This window comes from Rattus norvegicus, chromosome 1, assembly GCF_036323735.1.
Source record: "Rattus norvegicus strain BN/NHsdMcwi chromosome 1, GRCr8, whole genome shotgun sequence".
Taxonomy (NCBI): domain Eukaryota; kingdom Metazoa; phylum Chordata; class Mammalia; order Rodentia; family Muridae; genus Rattus; species Rattus norvegicus.
This window is the reverse complement of record NC_086019.1, coordinates 53,011,608-53,024,051: the sequence shown is the minus strand read 5'-3', so window position 1 is coordinate 53,024,051 and position 12,444 is coordinate 53,011,608. Positions and strand designations below refer to the sequence as shown.

Sequence of the window (12,444 nt, the reverse complement as noted above, 5' to 3'; positions counted from 1 at the left end):
ATATACGTCCACATACAAGGATACTTTTAGTAAATATGAGATGTTCACCAAAACAGACAATATCACTGGGCTATAATGAGGACTGGGGGTGCAGTTCAGAGGTAGAGTCCATCCTAGACATACTTGTGAGGTATAGTGCCCTAAACCTACTTAACAAATTAAATAATATAAAAGTGTAATAATCATATTTTAAAAGTCAAATGCATAGAATGTATTCATCAAGAGCAATATTAAATTTAAAACAATCAATGAGATACAAAGAACAGTTCTAAATACAACAAGAGAAATTAGAAAACACTTAGAAATGAAAAGTAATATATAGCATAACCCTATTTCTATCTATTAAAGAAAGGTCTCAGATCATTAACCTTTTACTTTAAAATGTCCAAATAAAGTTAAGTTCCAATAAAACAGAAGAAAAGCAGAGGTTAATGAAACAGAAAGAGAAAAGTTAACAAACATCAAAATTTGAAGTTAAATCAAAGTTTAGAAGATTAATGAATTTGATCAAGAAAAATGAAATCACAAATTATTGACATCATGATGAAAAAGAGTACTATTACAGATCCTACTGCCTTACGGAGATAAAAAGGAATTATAAATGAACTTTATGATAAGCATTTTGACTATTAGGATATTAGAAAAACAAGAGGAAATTCTGAATATTAATATAGTGATTATTTGTATGTAAAAGCCTTTATGCTAATATGTAGATTTTTATCTTCATGCAGGTAAAGACAGGCACAAGATAAGGCAAGGTCTGTGATTGGGCAGTGAAAAAGGTGGGGACAGAGTTTTTGTTAAGGTGGGAGATAGAAAAAAAAGAGAGAAAGAACCAAGATGGAGGCAGAGAAGGACGACCCAGATCCAGGTGGCCTTAAATGGCCACAGGTAGTTATGAATATTTCATAAGGGGTGGATATTTATAGACAGTTTGTCTTATCTAGGTGGTCAGTTTATATTATTATCAACTGGTTGTAAGTTTATTGTGTGGACATTTTGTGGAATGAGAATTTAAGATACAAATCTGATTGCTAGATTACAAGCTTATTGAGTTTTGGTTTTAACAGGTTACTGGGAGTTGTGACTATGGGAATGTGAGCAGAGTCCACAGTAAGAGAGCAGTGAAATAGGCAGCAACCTGCCTTGCAAGTAAGTTCCTAAGAGTTGCAAGAGGGCAGCTGCCGCAGGGCTCAGATAGTAGGGAAAGGCAGCCTGCGTGGGAGTTTAGTAGGGGAGACGCTTTGCTGATTGAGATGAAAATACCCCACTGATGCCATGTGGCCCACCGGAGCCGGCTCTAGCGTGGGTTGGTAGATTCTTTTAATATTTACTGCTACACTAATACAAAAGAGGAGAGGCACATCACAAATAGAAAAATGTATTTGATATGACTCAAAACTAAAGTAAAATAAACTTTGAGAAACCCAGTAAGAGACAAGAAGCTGGGTTAACTTAAAGGCATAACCTAAACTATCTTAGTAGGTGCATAAAATACCAAGAACTGAAAACAGGTCATGATACTATGCCACAAAAGTAAAAAGACCAATCAACCAAAAAAAAAAGCCAAACAAAGCTAAAAACATTAATGTAGCAAAAGTAAAAGAAAAAAGAAAATAACACAGTTGGGAGATGTCCTAATTTGGTTTCTGTTGTGGTAAGACACAGAATAAAACAAACATGAGGAAGAAAACTACTTGGTCACACTTTGCAGTCCATCACCAGGAAAGCCAATGCAGTACACCAGACAGGAACTCAGACCATGGAAGAATGCTGCTTACTGGCTTGCTCAGGTACATGCCTCGTACTACCACATGCCTACAACAACCACAGCTAAAAAAAATACCCCCGAGACATGCACACAGGCTTATCTGATGAGGTTGATTTCTCAGACAGTTTTAGTTTGTATCATGGTAACAAAAAAATAACTAATACATGAGATAACAAATACATAAGATAATATGCAAGTTTTCTGTGAGATAATATAAAACACAATTTGAAGGTCCTACATGGACGTGAATCACTCCACAGCTCAGAATTTGTAGTTGACTTGTAAATAGATGAGTGCTGTGCTAAGACTTTAAGAACTTTGCCCCCCAATAAATTTATTAACAGACTAATTTATTTTTAAAGGGGACAAGTTTTCTAGTTCTAAGAACATAGCTCAACATGTTAAAAACATTATGAAATGTCTGTGATACAATTACTAATATAATTTTTAGAAAATCAAAATTGTAAATAATCATTTTGCCCAGAGCCTAATTGGCCAGCAAATATAAAATGCCTTTAACATTTTGCAAAAGTTATCATAACTATTTAAAAGGCCATTTAGGAAAAGGAAAAAAAAATCAAGAAAACTAGTTTGCCAATTATCTTATATCCCAATAATTCCAATTAATATTAATGCTCTTCTATAATGTACCTAAACTAATGCTACCACTATTAATCCTTAACACAAGGCATTGCTTCTTCCTATGGATGTAAGCTCTGTTTAATGCATCTTCCTACAGTAAGATCTGCTATGGCAACCCAGTACCTTGAAACTGTTTTTCAGAGCTGTGTAGATAACTCAATAATTAAGTACCCACCTTTCTATCATCACAGGGTTAGGCTCTGAGAGGACAAAATTCCTCCTCCCATTTACAAGATACATTAGGAAACGTACATGAACCTACCCCAAAATCCTAGTATTTTTAAAATGTCAAAAGAAACTGTACTATCCAGCAAAGACTTTAAAACGAGACAGCTCGCCTCCTCTTCCACTTTCAGAGGAGCTAGTGTGGTACAGTTTGAGTTTTCCTTGACTAAAATGTTAAAACTGAATGATTTTCGACATTTTAAAAGGAATGAAAATGATAAGAGAGGATACTCTTCCACCCCAAAGGAACAGAGAGGTGTATTACAGAATTATGGAGGTCTAGCATGATGGGTTCAGGCCTTAACATTAGAACTCAGGGTGGTAGACTGAAAGAGGAGGATCCTGAGCTCAGGCAGGGCTACACAGGGAGACCTTGCCTCCCCAACCCTACTTTTGCCTACCCTCAAAGAAAGGGGACAGAATTATCAACAGTTTCTGTTGAGGATAAGTCTCCAAAGACTTTTGAGTATATTTGTAGTAGATACTTGAAGACAATGAATACAGGATCATATGATAAAAATACTATATATAATGAGAAAATTTACTCATGCCTACTTAATGCGTAGTCTATTAATAAATTAGAAAACTAAAAGATTAAAGTAATCTATCAAAACAAATGTGAAACAAAAACATTATTTCCCTACAAAATAAGTCGTCCAAATATCTGATTCTATGAATGATATGCGGTCATTGCAAAACCTTTATTGATTATGCAGTTAGATTTCAATACTGAACTATTTTCTGGGGGAAATTGGTATATTGTTTGTTGTATGCTTACTGGCAGAAGGAATGAAATCCACTTAAGGTTGTTTTTAAACCCAAATTTAAGCCCAGCACTGTTGATGCTACAGACCTTCAACCCTAGCACTGTGGAGGCAGAGGCAAGAAGATCTTTTGACAAAGCTTCTAGAACAGGAGAGTCTTCAGAGCCAGAGCTGCACAGTAAAACCCCATCTCAAAAAAAAAAAAAAAAAAAAAAAAAAAAAAACCCACACTCAAGCCAAAACCAAAAACCCACCTTTGGGTTTTGGCTATTGCTCCAGAAGGTAGGGAAGTATTTGCTGAGCATGCAGGAGGACACATGCATCCCCCAAGTTTCTACCCCCCAAGTTCACATAAAACTGAATATTATGGCACATGTCTGTATTCCCTATGTTTCTATGTGGGGACAGGAGGCAGAAACAGAAGAATCCCTGGACATTCATACTCCAAAAAGCTTCATATACTCAGCAGAAACAACAAACCCTACTCAAACAAGGTTAAAGGTGTAGACCAATACCTAAGGTTGTCCTCTCACCTCCCTACCTGCACCCACATTTAAATGCATGAACACTGCCTGCATGCACACACAGAATAACTTTTTTAGCTTAAAACACACACACACAAAACCAAATGTGATTTACTAATTATTACATTTAAATTTTTCAAAAATAGACAAGTTAGAACTGCATCACAAGAAGTGAGGATATAATGTTTGTCATATTTATGAACCTTAAACACCAACAGAGATAAAACCAAACAAGACGCTTAATTCCATTTAATTATAAAGCTCAGATGAAGCAATGTTGACAATGTTCCACACCTCACCCCACATTCCTTAGATTCAGCTTTCTCCACAAAAAGGGGCACAGAATTGCCTTTTTATCTTTCTAGAAAAGAATGATGCCAAATGTAAGAACAAAAACAAGACAAATGTGGGCTTTAGCTGTAAATTTAATCCCTAAATGATATCATAAGGTAAATAACAGCCCTCCACAATGAGACCAGAGACTGTAGTGTATCACTTAAAAAGGGAGGGAGGGAGGGGAAAGAAAAAGAAGTTGTTGCATTAGCTTGTAATTCTCAGCACTTGAAATAGCAAGTTCCAGGCCAAGCAGGGCTAAAAACCAAACAAAGCAAAATTATTCATAGTTTCCTAATGAACTTGGCTGTGGATTTAAACCCTGGGGGGGCACCCAGGTTTGAGACCATTAGGCAACAGGCATTTTCTGCTAAACTAGTACAAATTTCTTAAAGGTAACTTAGGAGTAATTTTAATCCTGTCTTATGATGATATGTACTTCCAGTCCTGTGGCTCTAAGTGTTTGGGATATGATGGCTCCATATTCCCATCAAATTCCCATTTGTTATTGCCATGTGAAACAACTCATCATCTGGTTTCTCAATTTTCACATTTCCAAACCCAGTTTCTTTGTTTCTCTTCTAACAATGTAAATAAAAGGTAGCATAAACTGCTGTAAGGCATCACATATCTTACTACATCAAGTCTAACCAAAATTCCCATCAATTAATTTCGCCCTCAAAATAAACCCTTCATCAAACACCTCCATCTTCCTTGACTCTAGGCCAAACAATTTTTGTGTATCTAGCCATGACCTATTCTGAATAAGCACTTGAATTAAATGCACTCTAAGTGGCATTTGAGCTTTTAAAATGCCTTCAAAGCCTACTAGCTAAGCAGCCAAAAGAGTCCATTGAAACAGGCACCAAATCATGCCATTCCTATCCTCAATCTCTCCCAACAACCCTTAACCTACTTCCCAATTACTTCACACATATCTCCAGTTCCCTCAACTTTGCCTGGTACCATGGTATTTTCCAAACAAGACTCGGGGCCACTGCATTTTCTGTTCTCGGTAACTGAGAAAACTAAGATAAGCAAATAGTTGTACTACACATTTCAGTTAGGTATTTCTCAAAATCATCTCTTCAAGAAGCATTTTGTAATCATTAACTAAAACAGTATCCATGGTTCTCTATCCCCTTTATTGTGCCTTAGCAATTCACAAAAATAAGTAAGCACTCAATGAAGTATTGTTATAAATCTATGCATATAAACACACATATTTAATCATGTTAATTTTATTTCTGGAAACATTCTAAAATATTTAGACAGACAGCCTCTAACATTTCCTTACAAAGATATTATCTGTGATGCTATTAATAAGCAAGAAAGGCTTACTAAACTGATTGACAACAGCACAGCCGTACGTATGATGGCATTTAAAGCATGTCACTAGGGGAAACCACGAATAACACTATTAATGACTCTTTCACGACACAGAAAACCGTAGTTGTATAATGTCACACTAGAAAAATTATTCTAGCTTCTAAAATATGCACTTAGAAAATAAACAGATAACGTTAACATCAGAATTCAAGTATAGGTTGAAGTCTTCTAATTCTAGTTAAATTTCTGAATTTTCTTTTCAACAAATACAGCTAATATAAATAAACACTGTTATTAGCTCTCCCTCACATGATGAAGTTTAAAATAATTGGTCTGATAGACCCAGAAAGTAGGATAGAGAATACAGATACAGAAGAGTGCGTGGCGGCAGGGGTGGGAGATTTAAGAGGTGTACAATTACAGTTAGATGAAAGGAATAAACTCTAGTGCTTTGTAACAGCAGAATGACTACAGTTAACAATTTATTGTTTGTAAACAGCGAAAAGACTTCTAACACAAAAGAACTGAAAACCATCTGAAGTGATACAAAGAGGGGAGAACAGAAAGGATAAGAGAGGAAGAGAAGAAACAGCTAAAACTCAGGGTCACTTGAGGGCTAGTATGGAAACCTACTATAGTAGAAGCTTTATAAAATATATACATATATGAAAGAAATGCAAATGGCATCACTAAATAACAGGGAGACAAAGTACCAAGCACACACCTCTCACGGCCAAATGAGACATCCAATCTTTGGAATGCATTACATATAATTGAGTTCTTGGTAAAGGAGCTCCACAGAACCCCAACAACTAGGATACAGTGCTAAAGCTACTTAATCTTTACCCCTACTGACTGGTGATCATGGTACTAAAAGGACTCTGAACACTGCAAGAGGAGACAGGTTAACACCAATCCAACTACATTTCATCTATAATGGTGGCCTATAGATACACTGGGGCAAGAGTGACACAAGGGTTACAGGAGTCACGGCTACTATCTAAGAAGAATTAAGGTCCACTCCATGAGATGGAACCCATGCCCAACATTCCTCAGATGACCAGGAACCTGAGACCAGAAATCCAAATACTACTGTTCTGATAAAAGAATGCCACAATAAAATGACTTTTAATGGCATTCAGCTAAACTCATAGATTAGTGTCATGCCTAGCCATTATCAAGAATCAGTAGAAGGGAACAAGTAATCAGTAGAAGGGACACACAACTGAACAATGTACAGAGTGTGAGCCCTTGCCTGGGACACTCAGTCCTAAATGGAATGTCTCCATCAAACCCCTCACTTCTGTGTTCAGGGACCTCTGTAGAAGTAGAGGGGAAAATATTCTAAAACATGCCACAGCTCTCATGTGAAAGTCAGAGGACAACTTCCAGAAATTGGTTCTCTCCCACCACTGTTGAACCTGGGGACCAAACTCAAGTCAGGCGCACTGAACAACAAGATATTCTATAAATGAAAGAGTGGGTACTCCAAAGTCTTATCTCACCACTTGTTTTTCCCCACTAAATTAAAGAAAACAGAGAGGCCAAAATGTTCTAGAATTCACTAAAAATCTTCTAAATCAATGCTCTTTTCTAAAATATCTTTTAGAATAAAAGTAAATTACAAAAGCAATGGCTAGAAAAATCAAATGGGTAAATAGTAAACTATTAGACCACTTTCTTTTTGCTACATTAAACACGTGTTAGATACACAGCACTGTAATAACCTTCCTGTCTATGAAACTAAATACCCATAAGTCCCCTTTGCACTGCTTTTCAAGACCACACAACTACCAAGGAAAGAGAAGAGGGTAAGATTTAACTGTGTATTTGCAAACAATCTTTACATGTTCCTTAGGTATCTATCAATAAAATGCACATCAAATTTTCCTTGGGAGGAATCAATTTTGTCAAATGAATAGGAACATGTTTCTAATGTATGAGTTCACTTAGAAAATGGACTCTGAGGGCAATAAAGAGCAGATCGCTGGGATATAAACAACAGCAGATCCCAAGTGCATTCATGGAAGCCACAAAATGACTCTGGTGACAGCACACTATACATTTTCCTAGCTTCTTTAAGAGCAGCCAATTGAAATATTTTTATGTTAATCATTTTCTTCTCATTTCCCATTTAAAAAAAAAACAGTACTCTGATATTATGCAGCAATATAAAAAATGTGAAGAAGAGTTGACTGAAGAAAATTGAAAGAACGGAAAGAGGTGTGATGTAAAATGAGATAACAATCTCAAAGTTTATTTTCAATGCCTTATGTAAGATTCCTAAATATGACCTTTATCAGTGGTTGTTAGCTGATAAGTGTAAAAATCATTTGGATTGGTGCCTATGAAATCAGTAAAACTCAGCTTTCCATAAGAAAACAGATTTTTACTATTCAATAAGAAAGCTTTACTGTGCCACATTAACTTATTTACCGAAGAAAACATACCAGAGAGAACCTAGCGTATGAGCAAACTCTTCTTTCCTCCAGTACAGATTACTTAACCTTACTTTGTGTTTTGCTTGTTTGGTGTTTTTTGCAACAGGATCTCTCTACACAGCCCTGACTGTCCTAGACTAACTATGTAAACAAGGCTGGTCTAGAGCTCAGAGATTTGCCTGCTTCTGCCTCCTGAGTGTTGGGGAGGGACTGCATGCATGTGCCACCATGCCCAGCATACTTAACGTTTTTAAGAAAAAGAAAACAGAAAACAATCAAACCAAAAACTTTTAACATCCGATGGCTAAATCTAGATTCTTCTCCTACAACATAGCAACTTAAAAGCTGACTGTGTCTTTAAAAGCTGACTGTGTCTTTTAAGAAGTAGGCTAATCAGAGTTGCTTCTCCACCACATCACTTCCTTCAAAAAAATAACCAGGAATTTCTGGTTAAGAATTTGAACAATCCTGTCTTTTACACTATATATTTAGCGGGCCACACATTATTTTTATATTTGTGGTTAAATAAAATCTCTAACAAATAACAACCCAACCTTTATTAACATTACATTTTCGAGTTAATCTAAAAAGATAAAACAATAATTCAAAAGATGAAAATTACTTACTGCAGGTACCAGTAACTTCTTCACTTCTTCAACCGCTCTCTTCAGCTTGATTTCTGCTCTGTTTTGAGCATCTTCCACAGTGATTAGTACATGTAAATCTTCATTTAGATGCTCCCAATTGGGTTTGCCTCTATTTTGCTCCTCCTTTAAAAAACAAACAAACAAAAAAACCCAATGTTACTAATACTATTTTTCAAAGACAAAATACACCTCTTATGACATGCACCTAGTGCCAATTACTTATAGCCATGTTTCTATTATTTTGCTAGGATGACTGTATAAAACCTTTCAACTATTTTCCACAGTAAACAAAAGCCTTGCAATGAGACTAGTCAGTCAAATGAGAACTCCACAGACATTCATGCTGCACTTATTATATATCCAGCCGAGAATAAAAGTGACCAAAACAATCACAAGAGATAGTATTGATACTCTAGAAAACATGCAGTACCATTTTTAACTATAATGAGTAACCCTGAGAAGCATAGTACATCAATATTTTACTTATGAGAGAAATCAAGGTTCAGCAAGTCACTTAGCAGTTATCACACAAATAAGCTGCCAATGTGGGAAATGAATCAAAATTTTCATCCTCCAATTTAGTGATACCTCCGTTCATTTTAGTAGGTTTAAATAACACTGGTTTCCAGTCAACACTAGAATAGGCATTTTGAAAATAGATCTCATCATGTAAATGAAGCAAGCACTGGTTGCTGTATTCCAAGTAGTAAGTGTAAACAATAAACCACAGCAAACGACTAGATATTGGTTTAATTATATTTCCAGTGACTTTTACTTTTTAAAATGAACATACAGTGAGAAGCTGCTAGGCAAGAAAGCACCATTCCTCTTTGGGCATGTGGCCACTGCTGTTGCATGTTCCAGTGGCTGGCGTATGTCACGCACATATGGGCAGCACTAAACAAGCTTAGTAAGTTTTTAAAAAAATAAAAGATGAACATGAAATTTTGGGTCAATGTATGTGGCTATGTTGGAGGAACTGAAGGGGGATCTAGCGTGTTGGATCTGATGTGTATATGTGTATATGTATATATGTATATGTGTGAATACAAAATTTTGAAATAATAAAAATGAAGTCCATTCTTGCATTGTATTAAGTCCTAAATACATGTTTCATAGAGAACCATCTATGTCATTTCTTTGCTAGCTTCTGATTATCATGCAAGGATACATGTACATGCTGAAAGTCTTATCAAACTATAAGGGCGCACGGACACATGTACACTTATATAATTTATAAATATACAAATTTTTAAACTTGAAAACAATTTAGGAATATAAGCATAAATATAACTGCTACCCAAACATAAAGCAAATTATCAGATGCAAACAACAAAAATACCCATTGTTAGACCTTTCTTGAAAAAGCCACTAGCTTGTTACTGTGTCAATTACTATCAAAGGAAGTAATTAGCATAAGGCTTTCCTATTATTTTTCACATTGAGGACAAATAATGAAGACGAAAATAAGATTTACCAAGTACACAAGTACAAGATTCTGGTTTATTAGTAACTTCACTAGGAAAATACACCTACATAGTCAAGGCATATGCTTCTGAAGATATATAGTCATAATGAGCTAACTAGAACTCAAAGAAAAACAGCAACAATCAAACAGTAATTAACTAGTAGCCCAAAGCCTATCTGTTTCATTACTAGATCACACCACATTCCTTACAACAATAAATCTTGGCAGAACTGTATTAAAAAGTAAATTCCATGCATTGGAGAATCTGAAGAGTACTCAAACGAATACAAATATAATAAATATTAGTCTTTCTATTTAAAATTTTTTCAGTTTAAGATAGTTCTAGTTAATAAATGATGGTATAAGTTGTTTCTTTTTATTCAAGATGCATCATGATGGGCATTGAGGGGAAAGAGTCACTGGATCAAATAACTGGGAACCCTGAAATCATTTGCATGGCAAACATAAAACATAAACACTTTTGTGACAATAACTTTAAATTTAAATTTTTATGTTAAGGAATGCCTGTACTTATCACCAAAATTTGTATTTTTGTTTATTTTTATATATCCACTTGGGAAAACTACCTGTACGCCTAAATTCATATATGTATAAGAGACTTTCATTTGTAGCCAAGACACAGAATCAGGAACAATGCTCACTCCTTACTCTATCTGAAGTAATCAAGTATATGAGGCAACAATTCCGAACTATTAGAAATTAGGCATTGGAGAAGAGAACTAACAATGGTGAGAGGACAGGGAACAGCTGCAACTGCCAACACTTGCGAGCACTCAACAGCTTTAGTCTCGGCCACTAAAGATAGGAAATGAAAGCAATTTCAGAGTCCAGCAAAGTAAAGCAGGCAGGGCTCAAGACTGCTGGAGAGCTGTAGCATCCCGTTAAGTACTAACTCAACAGTTAGTTCCATGCAGGCTAGGTAGAGGACTCTAAAGGTCAAGAATCAGTTTCCAAAGGACTCCACATCACAGACTGTGAAATATCTCATGATGTATCAACAGTATCTCAAAGGGAAAGAATTCAACTTAGTATGAGCCACTATTCAAGTACTGCCTTAAAAAATTAAAAAAAAAGATGGACACTTAAGGGGTCTAAACTATTTCCAACTAATTCAACTATTTCCTAGAACAAAACTGAAAGACATTTATAAAAGTAAAAATGTATCTTTCCAACAATGTGAAAGTCGCTATTTGCTGCTATGTCATCAGAAGTTAACAGTCATTAGAGCTGGGAGATGGCTCAGCAAATAAAATGCTTGCTCTGTGAACACAGAAACTAAGGTCAGATCCCTAGCACTCTACAAAAGATGTGTTTTGGGGAGGGAGTGCTAGCATGTGTTGCAGACAGGATCTAGATGGCTCAATGGTCAGGTAATCTAGTCAAACAATGGACTCCAAGGTCAGTGAGAGACCTATCTTTAAAAATAAATAAATAAATACTGGATAGACAGCTCAGCGGGCTAAGAACACAGGCTGCTTTTCTAGAGAACCTGGTTTGATCCCAGTACATGGCAATTTACAACTACCTTATTTGTAATTTCAGGCTCATGAGATCTACATTTTCTGTCCCCTGTAGACACTACACAGAGTATACAGATATACTCAGACAAAACATCCATAAACATGAAATAAAACAAACAAATAAATGGATAAGGTGGATACCTAAAGAAAAAGATACCCAGCCTCATGTTCTTACACACACACACACACACACACACACACACACACACACACACACACACACACACAGAGAGAGAGAGAAGGAAAGGTAAAGGGAGAAGGAGAATGGTGGGGCCATTAAAGATTATAAATTGGACACTTACAACAGAAAAAGTCAGTAAAACAAATCTGGGAATGATACGTTTTTATCAAAAACATCATTACAGAAAGTATTCTATAAACAAAAACATTGTACATGTTTTCAAACCCATAATTCTAAAATCTTTCACTGTACTTTTCAATTTGTTGTACTTATTTTAAGACATTTCATTCTTACATTTCCATTTATTATTTATTGTGTATATGATGTATATGTTGGATGCATGTCCCAGATCTGGTAAAGGGAGATCAGGAAACAACTTTGGAGAATCCACTCTCCTCTCCACTATGGGTTTCCAGGGGTTGAACTCATACAATCAGATTTGTGCAGAAAGCGCTTTCACCCACTCAGTGATCTCAAGGACAAATTCTAAAACATTCTTTTAAGTAACACAGCAACATTTTTGAACCTTGACATGTCTTATTAATGCTGAAGGGTGTCAGTTTTGCCCTTCTTGCCTA

At 35.8% G+C, this 12,444-nt stretch overlaps 1 protein-coding gene across 10 annotated transcripts in view; it reads right to left on the bottom strand.

Annotated features, from left to right (window-relative positions):
- The window catches only part of Qki (QKI, KH domain containing RNA binding), a 111,982-nt gene that overhangs the window by 23,287 nt on the left and 76,251 nt on the right, over positions 1–12,444 (bottom strand). For all 10 annotated transcript variants that reach the window (XM_017589896.3, XM_039086917.2, XM_063270765.1 and 7 more), the window contains 1 exon segment: positions 8,656–8,799. In XM_017589896.3, the coding sequence (XP_017445385.2) occupies positions 8,656–8,799 (144 nt within the window).